The sequence below is a fragment of the Lagenorhynchus albirostris genome, chromosome 7 (assembly GCF_949774975.1).
Source record: "Lagenorhynchus albirostris chromosome 7, mLagAlb1.1, whole genome shotgun sequence".
Classification (NCBI taxonomy): domain Eukaryota; kingdom Metazoa; phylum Chordata; class Mammalia; order Artiodactyla; family Delphinidae; genus Lagenorhynchus; species Lagenorhynchus albirostris.
In genome coordinates, this window is record NC_083101.1 from 55,308,638 (window position 1) to 55,328,068 (window position 19,431).

At 44.8% G+C, this 19,431-nt stretch overlaps 1 protein-coding gene across 7 annotated transcripts in view; it reads left to right on the plus strand.

Moving 5' to 3' along the window:
- Positions 1-19,431, plus strand: part of RCL1 (RNA terminal phosphate cyclase like 1) — a 182,944-nt gene that overhangs the window by 42,331 nt on the left and 121,182 nt on the right. For 5 of the 7 annotated variants that reach the window (XR_009541595.1, XR_009541596.1, XM_060155045.1 and 2 more), the window contains exon 8: positions 3,783-3,886. Coding sequence is in view for 5 of the 7 variants with exons in the window: in XM_060155045.1 (XP_060011028.1) it covers positions 3,783-3,886 (104 nt within the window). In the remaining 2 variants the exon portion in view is untranslated. Of the gene's footprint in view, positions 1-3,782; positions 3,887-6,251; positions 6,375-13,962; positions 15,055-19,431 lie in introns of those variants that run through there. The other 2 variants (XM_060155047.1, XM_060155044.1) reach the window with 2 other exon arrangements.

Here is a 19,431-nt window from a genome sequence, read left to right on the forward strand (position 1 = left end):
GGTGTAGAGTGTTTGTAAATTGTCTTTTTTCTCCAGCTGAAGAGCTGAAGAGCCTTTCGTCTCTGTACTATCTGTGTATTTATTCTCAGTTATTAGACGTCTCTGTGGTTCTTTCCTGAAGTCTTCTAGGAAGTTTTGCTCTGTTTAAAGTCGCAAAAATCACACGTGAGCCCAGTGAAATAAAATCAGTAAGGCTGGTACAGTGGTGATTTTGTTCTTTAATTCTTCCTTTTGCCACTGTAATTTATTAATCAGTGTGGCAAGGTGATGCCTGGGTCATGGGTATTGATCCCTGCACAGGCCTCACTAAGGAAAACAGCTTATTGCCACAGTCTACTCCCCGGATCAAAGTCAGCATTTTTGAAAATATCTCATTGGTCACAAGGTGGAGCAAGTAGGAATGAACTGTTTCAAAGTTCATTAAAATTTCCAGCTTATTTAGTGTCTATCTAATTAAATGGAAGAAAAAGGACCTATAACTGTGTCCTCAGTAGAGGGACCTCATTCCCTCTACTCACCATTCAGCTAGGAAATAGTGGAGGAAGGAAATAGTCTATCACAAGAAATCCCTCTGAGCGAGGAAATATGTTCTAATAATTCTTGAGCAGTCAAGATCTGGCCTCAGCTTTTTCAATGCAAAGTCTTTCCAATGTTTGATGCTAAATTTAGTGATTTTTGAAAGATGGATAGTAACTAAAATTTGGGAGTAAATGGAGTAAATGACCAAGAGGTTGCCGTGCCAGGTACTCAGTTCAGGAAGTTTGTCATCTAGATATTTGTGAAGAAAGACTGCTGGAGACACTTGTGGGTCCCTCAGCTGCTATTGACTCATGCAGGTTTCCCTGCCTTGGTCCTGGGGTGGCCGGCAGGCCTTCTCTCTGACTGTGGGGACACATCCCTCTCTTTCCAGTGGACCTGGGGGATTTGGATGTATCCCATTACAGGATAGCCCAGTGGGAGCCCCCGGACACAGCTGGAATATGGGTTTTGTATTTCCGTAAATGGTAGAGTAAAAGCCTCAGGGTGAAAGCACAGCCCACCAGTCCCCAAGAGCGAAAACATGCAATCTGGATTAGGTTATTTTATTTTACTTTTTCTATACTCTAGTTAAGTTCTGCTTTAAACCGTTCAGTAGTGGCTGGACTGAGTTTTTTGTTTTAAGTCATTAAGAAAACTTCTTTTGTGTGTGTCTATGATCTTTAATTGCTAAAAGGATGAAAATGCATGCAGTTTTTATAATAATTCTTTGTAAGTCTGTGATGTGACATGGTTTAAATAAGTAATAAAAATCCATCCCCTTTGGTACCGTTTATTTATGCCAAAGTTTTAATCCTCTGATCTAATTCCTCTTGTTCCATTTTTGTCTCATCAGTTACCAAGCCCTCTTGATTCTGTCCCAGGCTTTCTGGAACTGCCCTTTCCTATCCTTCTCTCTGCCCCCATCTACCACCCTCCTCCCTTCCGTTCCCCCCTCCCCTGATATAGGTACTGGCTCTCCCTACTTGCAGAGGGGAAATCCTTTCCATACCCTCTCCAGCATCCTCTTCAACCTAAATCTCCCCCTAAAGCTGCGATCTGATCTTGGTACTCCTGTGCTCAGAGACCTTCACCAGCTTCTCACTTCCCCAGGATAGAGTCAAAACCCGTGGCCCAGTTAGAAAAGCCCCACCTCAGTCTGCCTACTCCACCTTATCCCTGCAGTTCCGCATACTTCTCCGCAGAGAGCAGACAGCCACTCTCAGGCTGGCCTCCTGGTCCTTGCCAGCCCTGGGTTGTATCTCCCCCATCCTCCTGCTCTTCCTCCCTCTCCAAACCCTGCTTATCGCTCCAGGGCCAGCTCAAGTCCCCACCTCCCCAAAGCCTCCCTCTGGTGCCAGGGGGAGTGACAACCCCTCTCGCACCACCTTGGCAGTCCCGGTGCCCACAGCCCCCAGCTGCCGCGTAACTTCATCTTCACCTTCACTTGTTACTGGTTCCTGCCCATATTTTGTCTTTGTAATGAGATTGAAGCTACTTTGCACAAGGCTTGTGTCCTGCTGTCCAGGCGGCCCCACTACTTCCTCTGTTGTATCCTGTACACAGACCCTAATATATTTACTGCAGTAAAATCTTGGTTCAGTACATAATAAAAATCAATTGAGGGCTTCCCTGGTGGCACAGTGGTTGAGAGTCCGCCTGCTGATGCAGGGGACACGGGTTCGTGCCCCAGTCCAGGAGGATCCCACATGCCGCGGAGCGGCTGGGCCCGTGAGCCATGGCTGCTGAGCCTGCGCGTCCGGAGCCTGTGCTCCGCAATGGGAGAGGCCACAACAGTGAGAGGCCTGCGTACTGCAAAAAAAAAAAAAAAAAATCAATTGAGAATAGCAACATAGTGCTATGAAGCGGAGACTGAAGAGAACAGTTTAATTTTAGGCAGTCTTATGAAAAGGAGCAAGTTCTGTAAAACAAATAGTTTTGTTAAATCTTCTTATATTAATATATTTTGTTATATATTCTTTTATTCTCCATGGGTCAGGTTTTCTGTTTAGATGGAAATATATGTGCTGGAACTCCTCTCGTCCTAAAATTTGCTAAATGAGATAAATATTGTTCTTTATTAACTCAGGTAGATGAGGAAGAGCGGTAGGTTTCATAAAGGCTGGCAGTAGGATCCACTTCTGATTTTCCTACTCCATTGTCCTCAATGAAGTCTAACAGCAGAGAATGAGCGTCTGTACCTGAGAATCAATTTATTCCCTACCCTACGTGCATTAAAAAAGGAGAGAGGTGTACCCACGTAAGCAGCAGCGGGTGACCACTTATCCCATTCCAAGTCTGGGAGAGTGTAGCCTTGAACAGTGATGTGCCATGGTTAGAAACTGGATTTCTTGTTGTGAAATATGCAAAGTATGTAGACATTCAAGGTCATCCTGCTTTCAGTACGTACAGTGTAAATTTAAGTTGTTGTAAATAAAGTTATCCCAGAGAGAATGATCTGAAATAAAGACATTCTTCAAGGCACAAATGGAAGCAGCAGTAATGCCTGCATCAAGCAGAAGCAAAATGGCTGAAGTGGTTGAAAAATTCGAGAATGAAAGAAGAAAGGCAACCAAAGCAGTTGTACTTCACGAGAAAGTTTTTGAAGAGAATTTTGTCCTGCTTATTGATTTGGAAGCACAGGGAAAATGGGGGAACATAATGCATAAATAATAAGAATGGAGGGATCTGGTCTGAACAGTTCTCCAGTTCTAAGGCACACAGGAAGGGTTAAAGAGGGGAATCTAAAGTGACATGGCAGGCAGTTTCTGAATGTCATCGAATGTGTTGTAGGTAAGACCCTTGAAAGGGAAAGGTCCTCTCATGTCAGATTAGCTGTGGTGTTCTATGACAGATTAAATAAGTAGAAATGTCACTCACTTAACCCTTGGTAATTATGCATTGCCTATAAATGATTATGCTTTTTTGCTTTTATGTCCTGCTATGGCTTTAATTACAAAGGCAAAGTTTCATTTTTCACTAGATATACCTCAGTAAACTTAAATGTCTATTCATTCTGATAGTCTCAGCTCTTACAATTGTTTTGATTAACTGTTAGTTTAACCCCCTACAGTTACTTGATATGAGGATAACTCTTTAAAAGACACTTATTCTGTTTTATTATTGCTTGAATTTTGCCGTCTGCTCTTCTGTGGTTCTGATACTCTGGGCATCTGTGTCTGTTTTTTTTTTTTCCCTCTGTTTTGTTGGTTTCCCATTATCTGGTTTGGTACAATGATTAATCCTTAAAGTGTTTGTGTTTACAGGGTGGATGTGTGGACTCGACCAACCAAAGCCTGGCTCTGTTACTCATGACCCTTGGACAGCAGGATGTTTCCAAAGTCCTTCTCGGACCACTCTCTCCCTACACGTGAGTTGTTTTCTTTCAGCCCCCTTATGCTCTCCAGTTTAATCCTCCAGTCGAACAAAATGATGAGCACTATCCTGTTCCCACCTGATTATGCTGATCCTTAAATGCGCTGGAGGTTGTCGCTTTCATCTGGCGTTTAACAAGGATTTTGCTTTCCTTTCTTTCCTGCAGTTTCTTCCTTCCCAATTGTCATTTCTGTGTCATTAAAACTGCGTGATCTATACTAGACAGTTCTGTCTGTGCTTTAGATATTGTTTCCATTTTGGAGGTAAACTCCTGCTTCTGTTATAGCTTGGGTTTTATTGTTAGTTTTTAAAAATCCCTCTTTTTCCTAGCTTTAGCAAAAAGGACTGCCTTTTTGTCCAAGAGGCAAAGTCCATAGTAACACCACTGGACTAGGAGGGAAGTGCAGAGGTGAGTTTGAGGCCATGAGATGTTATCAGAGGTTGACTGTTGGGGTATTAAAGCAGGCATTCTCCAAAAAAGAGCAGGTCCTCAGAAGACTTGAATTCTAAACAGCACAGTGAAAGAAGCACTCCTGTTGATAGTCAGTGAGGTTGCTGTGAAACAGCCTGTTTGAGCACTGACATCTCTGTACATGTGTCTGTATACTTGAAGATCATTCTGTGGCCACCTGTGGGTGGGAAGCTGGCGGGGGGAATGGGCCTTGGGTTCGAGGACATATTCAGGTAGATATGAGACTGAACTCTCCTTTTTCGGTTATCATGGTACCGATGCTGTATATCTGAAAGGTACAGTACTGTGATAACTGAAGAATGGTGGTGCCATCACATTGAGAAAGGGGCGGGCACTGTAGAGGGGGCAGTGTACCATTGGACCCGGGAGCTGGGAGTGTAGAGACCAGGAGATCCTTTTGGAGGCTTTTTTTTTTTTTTTTTTTCCTGTAAGTTGGTGGTGGAAGGCTTTTTGGAACAAGGAAATGGAAGAGAATACGTTGTTAGCGTTGCGGGAAGACTGAAAGCAGGAAACTGGTGAGGACCACACTATCTCCCGATAACTTGTGTGAAGTATTTCACAGGACAGGAAACCTGAAATTGAGTAATCGTAAGTGGCATGCTGACATCAGGAATCAACATTGCCCAGAGAGACTTTGTAGTTAAGGCACTTGGAGAGGAGGTGAGGTCTGGGTGCACGGCACCTTAAGTGTAGAGATTGGCTTCCCAGCGAGTTTGCTGCAAGTGGCTGACAGCCGTGTGGCCGCCACAGTACCCTTCACCCTCTTAGCTGGTCTCATGGCTGCTGCTTTCCCAGCCTTGGCTTCAGGGCAGCAGAAGGCCTGGCTGCTCGGGCAGCATGAGACGGTGTCTAGAAATGTGTGTGGTCGTGGGGCATGGGGTTTGGCAGAACATTATGTGAAAAATGGAATGTATATTTTTATTTTTCCTTGACATTTTTTTTTTTTTTTTTTTTTTGCTTTTAGAGATTTTTTTTCAGTTTGGCTACAGGGCCTTGTATAATCTTTTTAAGTCAGCAAACTCTGTGGAGACCATCAAGATGTGACTGAACATTTTTAAAAGTTCCTGTGTCCTTGACACACCCCCTTACCAAACATTAATTGCAGTGTCTTGTCTTCCAGAAACCTTGCCTAAAATTACACATCTCCTGGGAAAACAAAGTGGTCTGCTCTGAATGGAGCTTTACAGGAGTGGGACAAATTACAAAATTTTGTGTTTTGAGCCCTGGGGCTGGGACTTGCAGGACAGTCTTCCTCTGGATTACCTGCCCCCCCAGGGCTTCCTGCGAGAGGGGCGGCCAGGGGCTTGGAAAGGGCAGCCTCCCTTCTTTCAGTAAGCTAGCGCAAGGGAGGAGGAGGGAGTTTCTTTTTGAAAGCTGTATCTATTTGGGACCCTTCTTGCCTTTAATCATTGTGGAAAGCTCTAGAAGCCCAAAGAGATGAAGGGCAAAGGCGGGAAGAAATAGGCGTGCTCCAGGACAGGCAAAATTATCATCGTGCGTTTGCATACAGTTAAGGGTAAAAAGGACAGAATCCACCGTCAGGATGATCATGGTGAGGGAACAGCTTATCCTAGTTGGATTCAAGAGCTTTGGAGACCATAATATCACACGTATTTTTTTATGTGCAATTAAAATCATAAAAATCTGCTTTCTGTAACCTCAGATTTCTAAAGAAAACCAGAAGCAAGACCCTCCTTGGTTTAAAGAAATGTATTTTTTCTGGCAGTTTGCATGTTTTGATTTGTATAAATAGCTTTTTAAATGTCTATTTACAGAGCACTGGGATTAAGCAGGATAGTGTTTTCTAGCAGTGTTGCTTTCAAACCCTTTCTGGAAAATAAGGGTCTTTCTGTTTTTCCCCTTTCCTCTTCTCTCTGTTTTACTGCAGGACGTGGCTGGTAATGGTTTTCTGTGTTACTTGAGAAAGTAAGTCTATATGTGTGAAATTCTTTGGGAAGGCCAGAGAGGTTTTTTTTCAGTAGAATAAAATAGTATTGGATAACATGCTGGTATGTGGAGAATCTGTTTCTTTTCAATTTGCGGAGTTTTAGGTGGTTTACAGGTAGTGATGGTGGTTCTACTTTCCCCTGAAAAAGCTTAATTTTACAGTTTAAGGATGATGTATACTTTATTTGAAAGTAGGAGTATATATCAACGAGTGTCTTAATTAGCACTTTCAGAAATTGTTTATGATCAGAGACTGCGGTGACCGGAACTTTCTGCGTTCTGCAGTGCACAGGTATTGGAGTCCAGCCTATCTGGATTTCAGTTCTGGCTCTACCTTGCAGCACTGGGAGACCATGGACAAGGTCTTTGGCATCTCCGAGCCTCAGTTTCATCCACAGAGAAAGTGAATGGTCCTGAAGTCATGGGCTTGTGAAGGTGGAACGAGGCTTAAATGCGGTCGGGCACTTAGCTCTCCCAGCAGCGCGGTGTGCCTGGCAGAGCTCCATCAGTGCTGGGCGCACACGGACATCCAGTCTCCTGTGAAGTTCACTTTGAACACCAGGAGGCCTGGTAAACTTGCTTTGGGTAACCTCAGGCCTGAAGTCGGCTGTAAATCGTCTGCTCATCTATCTAAATCTGTATCCACTAATTTTTATTTTTCTTAAAGATTTTTAAAATTTTTATTTATTTATTGTTTTTTAAAATTTTTGGCTGTGTTGGGTCTTCGTAGCTGCACGCGGGCTTTCTCTAGCTGCAGCGAGCGGGGGCTAGTCTTTGTCGCAGCGCGTGGGCTTCTCATTGCGGTGGCTTCTCTTGTTGTGGAGCACAGGCTCTAGGCCCACAGGCTTCAGTAGTTGTGGCTCGCGGGCTCTAGAGTGCAGGCTCAGTAGTTGTGGCGCACGGGCTTAGTTGCCCCACGGCATGTGGGATCTTCCCGGACCAGGGCTTGAACCCGTGTCCTCTGCATTGGCAGGCAGATTCTTAATCACTGCGCCACCGGGGAAGTCCCTGTATCCACTAATTTTTAAATTTATGACTAACTTTCTGCAGTTACATTACTAAACAAACTACACACATCTTATTTACTGTTCCTGAGAATTCTGTAAGTGGATGTTTATTTAACAACACTTAACAGTGTTTGCTGTGGGCCAGATGTTGTTTTACGTACTTTACAAACACGAACTCTTTCAGGTTTCATGATAACCCCACAAGGGTGGTAAAGTTGTGAAGGCAGGTACACTCCATTTTACTGGTCAGCGGATTGAGACACAGAGTGGTCAAGTCGTGTGCCCAGGGTCACACAGTCAGCACCTGGGGTTCGGACTCTGACGTCTCATCCAGAGTGCACGCTTCCCTGACCCACTGTGCTGTTTAGTAAAAGCTGGGATTTCACACATGTTATTGGACTCCAGGCACCTCCCTGCCTGAGCCCAGGGTGCCCTGCTGTATCTTTTCAGAATCCTCGTTTCAAATTGTCATGAAATGATCTCCTTCTGTCTTTCATTGGAAGTCTAAAATAAACTAGGTCACTTTGTTTTATTCTAGTTTTAATAAATGACCTCTTTTCACTTTTGTGACGTGCTGGGGAGCGAGAGCCCAGGGTCCTTGTCAAACACGGACTGATCGGGGTAGTTGGCTCACCCAGTGTGTAGCACAGTGATGTGAAGATCAATGAGATGCTGCTCTTTGGGTTCAGTTGCCCAGCTCCTCTCTGGGAGCAAGCACAGCACACGCCACCTTACATCTGGGAAATGGTTTAAATGCTGCAAAGCCCAGTCTCCTTTATTATGCTCTTTGAGCCGCAGGACATATTTGGCATATGGTAAAACAAGTGATATCCTTACTTTTCAGATGACAGAGAGGTCAGTCACCTGCTCATAGTGAGTTCTTGGCTGAACTTGGCCTGGTATCCATGTCTCCTGAGAGTGCAGCCAGCCTGGCTCTCTGTTTCCTGCTGCCTTTATAACGGAGTTTAATAACTTCATTCCTGGAGCAGAGGTCAGCTGGTCTTTGGGAAAACAGCTCTTCGGCAGAAAAAGTACCACCGATATATTTAAAAGATGCCGTGTCGTGACTACAGGGAGCCCTGTTGAGCAGATTCTCTTCCCACCCCCAGATCTTCCATCCCTTCAATTTGCAGAGCAACTCCTTAGATCTGAGAAGTAGGTGACCCCAGTGTCCAGGTGGCTTGGTGGAGCAGGAGGCGGGGCCCGCTATCATGGTTTGTTGTTGTAGAGCCGCCAGAGAGAGCGCGTCGTGATCCCCGTCACCACCACGCTCTAGCAGGCTTCAGAGGGGGACCTGGTATGAGGGGCTGTATTTTAAGGGGCAGGGCCGGGCAACCTGGCAAGTTCCAGGCAGTTGGGATCCAATGGGCAGATGACTGTGAGCCCAGTGGCCTTCACCTGTTGACCAACAATGGTGGTGGGAACAACCCACTCTTGGAAAATACACAGGAAGAATTACCTCTGTGCTCCAGGATTCTCTGAAACCTGCTTGTCAGATGGACTGGAGGTGTTCAGGAAAAGTAGGTTGTTGGCGGTTTTTTGTTTTTCGTTTTTTAAAAGATATAAATCACTTTGTTCTGGGGGAAGAAAGCTCACTAAGGATACTTCTCTTAAGTCAGGAGTCCCAGTTGCCTAAAAGGGTTAGTCTGAAAATCTTCCAGTCACGCTGTTGCGGGGATTATCTGTAGAGGAGCAGAGCTGCCCTCGGTGTCCCGGGGGTGCCTCTTCTGCCTGGCTCTGTGGCTGGGGAGCTGTGTCTAGAAAGTGTGGGTCTACTGTATGGTGTTTGGAAGAGAAAGAAAGGGGAGCGGTGCCGCGTGGGGCTGTGGAAAAGGACACGGACTGGCCCTGGACCTGACTTTGTTCAACTGCATATAGATGTGGGTGAGTTTATTCTGTTTGGTTTCCATTTTCTTAAGGATACTGTTAGTATTTCATATCGCCTGTGGTTATTTCTCAGCTTCTGAGCATGGTTGCTTTACGCTATCCCAGCCACAGGAGACTTAGGGAGAATGGGGCTGGCGGTGGAGGGCATCATGAAATGTACCTTAACTCAGTCCTTACACAGTCTTCCTCAGACAGGCTGAAGGGTTGGCAGAACATTATGTAAAAAGTGGAACTGACTTTGCTTTTTCTAACGATTCCAAAGGCTACAAATACCCCAAAGCTGCAACTATGCAGGCCTGCACACTCAAGCCTGTGTTTCTCCCCTCCTTCTCCAAGAGATCAGAGGCAGGCTGCGGCCTCTTAGGAATTCTGCCAGCTGGGGAAGGTGTCTGGTTTTTCCAGCACAGTTGAACGATTCAGGGTGAAGTATGAAGTAGGCTGGGGAGGCTCTGGAAGCAGAGCGTGCCTCGGGCCTGTATTAGAACCGAAGCAGCAGCGAGAGAGAACAGGCTGTTTCCTCCTTAGAATGCAGACAAGTGGGTGAGATGGCTGGCTTTTTCTGCGTTGCTGCCAGCCGGAAGCTATGCCCACAGATGTGGACTGTTTATCTATGGTTTTTTTTGATGTGTTTGTTTTCTTTGTTTCCTAGGGCAGGGTTAGGGAGGTTGTGAGGCTGGGACAGAGCAAAAACCTGAAAATTTCAATTGGTTAGTAAAATGAGAAAGCCAGCAGGGGAAGAATTGACTTCCCTTAATTGCTAAGAATGTTGAAGTCATTTCTCAGAAGTATCCCTGGGGCTTCCCTGGTGGCGCAGTGGTTGAGAGTCCGCCTGCCGATGCAGGGGACACGGGTTCGTGCCCCGGTCTGGGAAGATCCCACATGCTGTGGAGCGGCTAGGCCCGTGAGCCGTGGCTGCTGAGCCTGCGCGTCTGGAGCCTGTGCTCCGCAACGGAAGAGGCCACAGCAGTGAGAGGCCCGCGTACCGCAAAAAAAAAAAAAAAAAAAAAAAAGTATCGCTAAACCCTAACCTCCACATTCTGTTGGGTGCCCCATTCCTGAGTGCCTTATATATAGTGCCTAGCAGGTGTAATGGGTTAAGGTCATTGCCCTGGAGATGCTTATATAATTTACCAAGAGCGGGGCCAGGGCAATTGTGAGACACTTACACATGAGCATTTCATTAGACTCCATAAGCAGAGCCAAGAATGCTATGGAAACCCAGAGGGGTTACTGGCTAGAGAAGGCTTCGTAGAATAGGTGGCAAATGGGACGTTATTTTAAAGATGGAGATGAAGTAGCACAATCCAAGGTGGAAGAGAGAGCAAAGAAGTGAGGAATTTTTCTGTGAGCATGCAGCTATCACCGGGACTCCTACTGTCCAGGCTAGTTACTGTTCCATCTCTTAGCCCATCTCGAGCAGACAGGATGCGGAATTGTTCAGACTTTCTTTTCCCCTTTTTGCTTTTTCCTCCTTTGACTAGATTAACTAGGATAAAGGGACAGGAGAGGGTGGAAAATGCGTTGCAGTAGGCTTTATACTTAGTTTGGTATATACTGTGTGAGGACGGGAGCCATGTATCAGTTCTTTTTTTTTTTTAACTTCACAAATAAAATAGTTATTTTAAACAACTTTATTGAGATATAATTCACATACCACACAGTTTACCTATTTAAAGTGTACAATTCAGTGGGTTTTTAGTATATTCACAAAGTTGTGTAAATGTAACCACAGTCTAATTTTAGAACATTTCCACCACCCCGGAAGGAAACCCTTTTGCCCATTCACAGGTGTTCCTGATTCCTCTCACTGCCCCCAGCCCTAGGCAACCCCTAATCTGCTTTCTGTCGCTGTAATAGATTTGCCTGTTCTGTCCAATTCATACAGACTCAAACAATATGTGGTTCTTTGTGACTGGCTTGTTTCACTTAGCAGAATGTTTTCAGGGTCCATCCATATTGTAGCATGTATTAGTACTTCATTCCTTTTTCATGGCTGAATAATATTCCACTATACAGATAAACCATCTTTTGTTTATCCATTCATCAATTGATGGCCATTTGAGTTGTTTGTACTTTTTGACTGTTATGAATAATGTTCTTATGAACATTTATGTACAAGTTTTTGTGTGGATGTATGTTTTCATTTTTCTTGTGTATATACCTTAGGGTGGAATTGCTGGATCATGTGGTAACTAACTCCTTGTGTAACATTTTGAGGAATTGCCAGACTGTTTTCCACAGTGGTGGTACCATTTTACATTTCTACCAGCAGTGTTTGAGGGTTCCAATTTCTCCTCACCCACACTTTTGTTGTTATCTTTTTTTTTGATCATAGCCTTTCTGTTGGTTTTGATTTGTGTTTCCCTAGTAACTAATGATGTTGAGTATCTTTTCATGTGGTTATTGCTATGTGCATATCTTCTTTAGAGAAATGTCTATTCAGATCCTTTGCTCATTTTAAAATTAGGTTATTTGGTTTTTTATTATCGAGTTGTATGCGTTCTTTATATGTTCCAGATACCAGACCCTTATCAGATAAATGATTTGCAAATATTTTCTACCATTCTGGGGGTTGTCTTTCCACTTTCTTGATAGTGTCCAGAAAAGATGTTAATTTTGATGAAGTTCAGTTAATCCATTTTTTCTTTTATCACTCTGCTTTTGATGCTGTATCTAAGAAATCATTGCTTAACCCAAGATCATGAAGATTTAGTCCTGTGTTTTCTTCTTTGAGTTTCATAGCTTTAGCTCTTCCATGTAGGTCTTTGATCCGTTTTGAGTTAATTTTTGTGTGTGATGTGAGTAAAGGGTCCAGCTTCATTCTTTTGCGTGTGAAGCACCATTTGTTGAGATTATTCTTTCCTCTTTGAATTATCTTGGCACCTTTTTGAAAATGAGTTGACCACACGTGTGTGGGCTTATTTCTTGACTCTCAATTCTGTTCCATTGATCTGCATGTCAGGATCAGTATTTTGAAAGCTCCTCGGGTGATTCCATGTACATTCTGTGTGAGAACTGTTTGTATGGTTTCATTGGGAGGCAGCACAACACAGGTTGCTGAACTACTTCATTAAAGACGTGCAGATCTCCTTAGGTAGGTTTATTCCTAGATATTTTATTCTTTTTGTTGCAATGGTAAATGGGAGTGTTTTCTTGAGTTCACTTTCAGATTTTTCATCATTAGTGTATAGGAATGCCAGAGATTACTGTGCATTAATTTTGTATCCTGCTACTTTACCAAATTCATTGATTAGCTCTAGTAGTTTTCTGGTAGCATCTTTAGGATTCTCTATGTATAGTATCATGTCATCTGCAAACAGTGAGTTTTACTTCTTTTCCGATTTGGATTCCTTTTATTTCCTTTTCTTCTCTGATTGCTGTGACAAAGCGAGAGAGAGGCATGGACATATATACACTACCAAACGTAAGACAGATGGCTAGTGGGAAGCAGCTGCATAGCACAGGGAGATCAGCTCGGTGCTTTGTGACCGCCTGGAGGGGTGGGATAGGGAGGGTGGGAGGGAGGGAGACGCAGGAGGGAAGAGACATGGGAATATATGTATATGTATAACTGATTCACTTTGTTATAAAGCAGAAACTAACACACCGTTGTAAAGCAATTATACCCCAATAAAGATGTTAAAAAAAAAAAAAGATATGCAGATCATCTGTTCTTAACTAAACCAGTCTTTCGCAAACTGGGCTGGTACGAATCACCAGGGAGGATTCTGGCCCCTGTGCCCTGCGGAGACACGGCTTGGTAAGGGGTGAGGAGGGGACATGTGGCCTGTGATTCTGGGCTCTTCCACATGGACACTTCCTCTCCACCAGTTGCCAATTGATTGAAACCTTCAGGAATCTGCTTGTTAAATGAACTCTCCAGGTGAGTCGTATGGTCAGTCTCGCTGGGTTGATGCCGAATCTGCTAGGCCAGACCATGGTCCTTCCACGGAATTGCTGTTCCCAAGGTACTCTTGGGGTGAAGCCATCGCTCTGTCTTAAGGAGGATGACAAGAAAGAGCCCCTTGAACCTCCTCTGCATGTTTACTGTGAGCACTTCCCTGGCCACCTTATTTAGTATTGCCTTCAGCCATATACACACAAATATTTTATACCTACGTTTCCTTCTCATCTGCCTTGTTTACTTTATTTAAATTTCTGACTATGGAGGAAGTATATATATATTTCAAGGATATAGATTGAAAGCTTCATGAGAGAAGGGATTTTTGGTTGACTGCAATATCTCCAGCATGAAGAACAGTGCCTGGCACGTAGTAGGCACTCAATAAATATTTGTTGAATGAATGAAAGGGCTGTCGAGATTGAACAATGGAGAGAGAGACTTCTCTCTTTCAGCATCAGCAGCAGTCACCCTGCTTGGTTTTAATCTCATGATACTGTGACTCATTAAAGCACGTGTTTCTCTCTCTGCATGAGCCTCTTGAAGATTAATGCCATATTCATGTCCACTCTAATGCATGTGTAGGACTAACCTCTAACCTTTTCCTTTCTTTTTTTTAATTTAATTTGTCTTACGTTGTGTGCATCTCTGCAAGCTGTTTAAAATCATCTTTGGAATCTGGCAGGCTGTAAATAAATGCTGTTTAATCAGCATTGATAGAAGTTCTTAATTTCAGTGATTCCTCCTGATCTGGGAAATTAAAAGCTTCAGCTCTAGGCTGGAGAAGAATTTTTTAAAAGCCGAATTCCTCTTTCATTTCTCCCTCCCTTTTTTAAATTTTTATTTTTATTTTTTAGGATAGAATTTTTGCGGCATTTGAAGAGCTTTTTCCAGATTATGTTTAAAATTGAAACCAAGCCATGTGGTGAAGAACTCAAGGGAGGGGATAAAGTGCTGATGACTTGTGTTGGCACTGGCTTCTCCAACCTCAGCAAGACCCTCAAGTGACACTGTCACAAGATGAAAGGCCCCAAGGCCTCTGGACACAGCAGAAGCTGCCAAGGAACCAAAGGGACCAAGTTCATCCAGGACAGGATGGCCTCTTATATTAAGGACTTAAAAAATTTTCCATTTAAAAATCATCAGCATATCCGAATAAAAGATGTTTCTCTATCTTGTGGTTTCCAGCCATTTCTCCAGGGCAGACATTCCTCAGGAGGCCTATTCTTGATGGGAACTCCCTTGGCTTACCTGGATGAAGAGTGTGCCTTCAGGATACAGTTGTGCTGCTAGAACAACATCACAGCTGCATTTCAGCAATGCTTCCTCAGCCCACATCCTCAGGCTTCTGCCATATGGCTATTTTTCCAGACCTGTGGAGTTACTGTTGGTTCTGCAAGGACTGACCTCTCTGAACCTTGGTTTCTGTGTAGGGATTAAATGAGATAATATGGGTGGAAGCCCTTTATGAGTAGTGCAGTGTGATGCAAGTGTCAGAAATTGGTGTAGTAGACTATTTTATCCCTTGTCTTCTGAGTGGACTGCTATCTTGGAGACATACTGCTCCCCATCTGGTTCATTGTATATGGATTTTGGGGAGGATGAGTGACTAGGGAGAGCAGGGATCTAACGGAAGTTATTGGATGTTTTCTACATCTCAAGTGTGCTATGTGTTTTCTCATTTTATTCCCACAATAGCCCAGTGATGTAGATTTTATTATCTCCACAAGAAAAATTTAAAAAGGGTATTTTGTTCTTTTGAAATTGATAATGTAAAGATAGTAGATCTCCTGATTTAAAAGATCTAAGTGTAATAGTGTCAGAGTCTAGAAGTTCACCCTACTTGCAAGCTAATAAGTTAGATGATTACTGTTTCATGGATGCTAGCAGAAGAAATGGATATCTCAGGTCAGAGACAAAGAACTTTATTACTCAGAGCACAGCAAGCAGCATGAGCTTCATGTTTGTATTGGTTTCTTTCTCCCTAAGTCCCACACTGGTGATGTGTAGGGGCCGCAGGTAGATGCCATGCATGCCGGGGGTTTGCATCAGAGCCAAGGAACATGCACACTTGGGCACTCCATCTCTTACAGCAAGCCTGCTCTTTGTTCCAGATGGGGACATTACTTCACCCCTCAAGATTGCTTGCTATGAACACATGATGAGAAAGTGTTGTGGTAAAGGCCTCCCCAGCAAGAATGTGCAGGACCTGTGGTGGTTTCGTCTGCAACTAATAGAGGCTACATGTGGTGTGTGTAAGGGGTCAGAATTGGTAGAAGGGGAAATACCTGATTCTTTCTGTTAGGATTCCAAATGGTGTTTTCCACCTAGAGTGGGCTTTTTTTTTTTTTTTTTTTTTTTTTTTTGCGGTACGCGGGCCTCTCACTGCTGTGGCGTCTCCCGTTGCGGAGCACAGGCTCCGGACGTGCAGGCTCAGTGGCCATGGCTCACGGGCCTAGCCGCTCCGCGGCATGTGGGATCCTCCCGGACCAGGGCACAGAACGCGCGTCCCCTGCATCGGCAGGCGGACTCTCAACCACTGCGTCATCAGGGAAGCCCAGGGTGGGCTTTTGAAGTAAGGAAAGGTCTTTACCTCCCCAGTTCTCTTGCTCCCCTTTTCTTTTTCAGTAAAAGGGGTCCAGAAGGAGTCTGTGCCCTCGTGTCTGGGGGTGTGGGAGGATGCGGAGGTGAAGGGCTAACACTGAAGGAGGTCAGGCCATTTTGAACTGTGGCTCTCTACTTACGGAGAGCTCTACGTAGTGTGTTAGATTTCTGTTGCTGTGTAACAAATTACCACAGACTTAGCAACTTAAAGGAATACCATTTATCATCTCACAGTTCTGTAGGTCAGAGGTCTTGGTAGGCTTGCTTGGGTTCTCTGGCTAGGGCCTCAGAAGGCTGATGTCAAGGTTTTAGCCAGGCTGGGCTCTGGGCAAGAATATGCTTCCAACCGCATTCAGGTTGTTGGCAAAATTCAGATGGTGGGACTGGGGTCCCTGCTTCTGGCTGTCAGCTGGGGACAATTCTCAGCTTATAGAGCCTGCCTGCATTCCTTGCAACTTGGTTCCCTCCATCTTTAAGCCAACAACAATGCACTGAATCCTTCTGTGGCATTGAATCCTTCTCATGCTTGAATCTGACTTCTTGTGATACCAGGGTAATCTCCTTATCTTAAGGTCATCTGATTACAGCAGTACCTAGATTAGTGTTTGAATAGCTAGGGCCCAGATTCGTGGACATCTGAGAATTCTGCCTGCCACACATACTGCAGTTTTATTTACTGCTGCTGTCATTTGAATCCAGATCTGCCCATGCTCAGATACAGAACTAAGGGACCACGTGGCTTTGGCTGTGTCCTGCAGGGGCTTCCTGTCCCTCGGGACAAGCTCTGGAAATGGTACTGTTGTTCAGTTTAGGGTGGCATGTAGACTCCAGGCAGATCATTGCAAGCAGTAGAAGGGACGTGTGCCCCTCTCTGCTCTAAACACGGAAGTGTCCCAGCCCTCATCTGGCACAGCTACTCCTGGAGTGGTAGTGGTGATGCTATTGCCAATAGGAGGACAAATTTAATATTTATTTAAACAGCCTACTGCCAGCCCCTTCTCAGGTGCCCAAGAGAAGCAACTGCACTCCTTGGGCAGAAGTTGCTGGTACATCTTAGCGACATTCCGCTCCTTCATTCTCTGCCTTATTCTTAGCTTAGCTCCTGATTGGTTCAGCTACCCCTGGTGCAGTTTGATGGGAGATTCCAGCATTTTGGACTTGGCTTTCTATCTTGACCTGTCTACTCCTCTCTGCTGACAGAGACAGACCACTCTGAGTTCAGCGAGACTAGTGATTTTTTTTTTTTTTAAGGCATATACATCTGTGATGTTTTGGGGCTCATGGCCGAATCACAGCCTTTGCCTTCCTGTCATGTACCAGGCCCTGCTTCTGTCTTTCACCGTCCTTCTGTGTGAACACCAGCCAGCCTCCCTCCATCATGATTATTTACCATCTTCATCAAGACAGTTGATAAGGGTAGGGGGAAGCTGGGGTATTGCAACATGACGTGCTGATGGGGAAAGAGCAGTAGGAGGCAGTGCTGATATCCACATTGCCCTCAGAGGGCAGCTGAACCTCGTGGTTTGTTTGTCTGTCTTAATCTTTTCTGATAAAAAGTGGTGAAGGACATCACTGATTACAGACCCAACCAAAAAGCCCCGAAACTTAGGTTGCACCATGGTGCCTGTCCTCCCTGTCATGCTACGATGAAAGATCGTGAGGTGGCCATTCCGCTAGGTCTGTTGTGTCTGGAGGCTCCTAGGTGAGGCCAGTACTGGCAGTTAGCTTCGTGGTGACCGAGCGGAAGTGTTGAGGGTGTTAAAAGGCAGGGAAGGAAGTAGCAGATTGGAGTAGAGGAGGCCTGTGGAAGTGGACAAAATTGAAGGTAGATGGAGAAAAGGAAACACCAGGAAACTAAGGGATTGCTTCAGTTTTAACCATGCTCAAGGTCGGGGTGGGATTCACCTGGGTGAGGTGAGGGGACCAAGGCAGGGTGCCGAAGTGGATTTTTCCAGGGTATTGGTCACGGTGGGAGGATTAGAATGTGGCGTTCCACTGACTTTACCTGTTGGTGTTTTGCTGGAGACGTGTGGATGTGCCGGTGGGCAATTTCAGCCAGTCTGTGGTGAATGGGAAAGCAGCACCGCAGCCTGTGTGCCCAGCCTGGACCTCTGTTATTCCTCACCTGACTCCAGAATAGGGGAGAAGTAACTTGCATTTAGTCAGAGTTTCCATGTTTAGACCACCTGGCCGGTTCTTTAGAAGTGACTAACAGTTAATAGGAATGTCAGTAGGCAAGCCAGGTCTTTCTGTACTCTAGCTGGCTAGGTCTAAGAAGCCATGTGAGGGACTTCCCTGGTGGTCCAGTGGCTAAGACTCCACACTTCCCATGCAGGGGGCCCGGGTTCGATCCCTGGTCAGGGAACAAGATCCCACATGCCGTAAGTGAAGATCCCGCATGCCGCAAGTGAAGATCCCGCATGCCGCAACTAAGACCCAGTGCAGCCAAATAAATAAATAAGTAAATAAATAAACACTAAAAAAAAAAAGAAGAAGCCATTTGAGTGGGACAATTTATCAGTGTTTGGCATCTTGGATGGACCAGGGCAGAGTTTTTTTCACACATGCGCCACTTCCTCTCTTCCTGGTTCTTCTGATACTGGTGGCTCTGGATGTGGATCCTGCTCTGCTGACACCCTTCTGTTGAGTCTGCAGGGGAGGTGATGGTGACCTCACGAGCTAAGTAGCCCAGCTTGCTTTCTGGCCCAGTTCAGCTACTAACCAGCTGTGATGGGATAAGTAATTCACCTCCCCACACTTGGTTTCCTCTGGGAAATCAGGGTGGATGTGTGAGATGGTGCCCCACAAAACAGAAAGATGTGCACCATTGCCTCCTCCTCCCCTATCATTATATGTGTTTACTTGGGGTGGCAGATAGGTTAGTTGGCATGAGTATTTTTATTTTAAACATCAAGATGTTTCTGAGGTCTCAGGACACTCTTTATTTGTGTGTTTCTTCCCTGTTCCCAACCCTCTTAAAGAGCTTTACTTCAAAAATTTCAGATTGATTAATTTGTTAATAATTTCTGCTGTGATTTGGGAAATCATATATTCAAACTGATGAAGGCAGGTGAATTTCTAGAAATTAGAGACCAACTTAAGTGAACAAGCCCAGCAATGACACGTGTGGCAACTTCACGTGTCTACTCTGTGAATACCCTGTCACCACGGCCGTGAGGGTGCTGGGGCTGCTGCCGGACTCATTGGTGGCTGTTTGGGTAACTGGTCTTGTCTTGGGAGTAGATGCTGCCCCAAAGGAAAGGGAATGGCAGAGGCAGCTTCCTGTTCCTGCTGCATCTGTGGATGGCAGGACACTCCTGAAGACATCTCTTTATAGTCTTCAAGGGAAGATATTGGTGGGGATTGCGTATTTGGAAATGGTGCCTGGCTTGCTGCTTGCAGGGATCCAATTTCAGATCATGACAACTGACCTCAGGTGGTTTTAAATGCTGAGTGTACTTGGCTCCCATACTTCCTGCATTCTCTCTCCATGCTCTGTTTCCACCTCTCTGCTATTTTACCCGTTAGGCAATTAAAGGCATTGTGCCTAAGATCTGTAAGTTTTGAAGAACCAATGGAAAGGCTTGCCAAAAAAAAAAAAAAAAAATACTGGTTCCAAATTATGGAAAAAAAGAGCAAAAATAATTAAATATCCACAAAATGAAACACTTCCAAACTTAAAACGTTGAGAACAATATAGTTGAGAGTTTCTTCACAAGTAT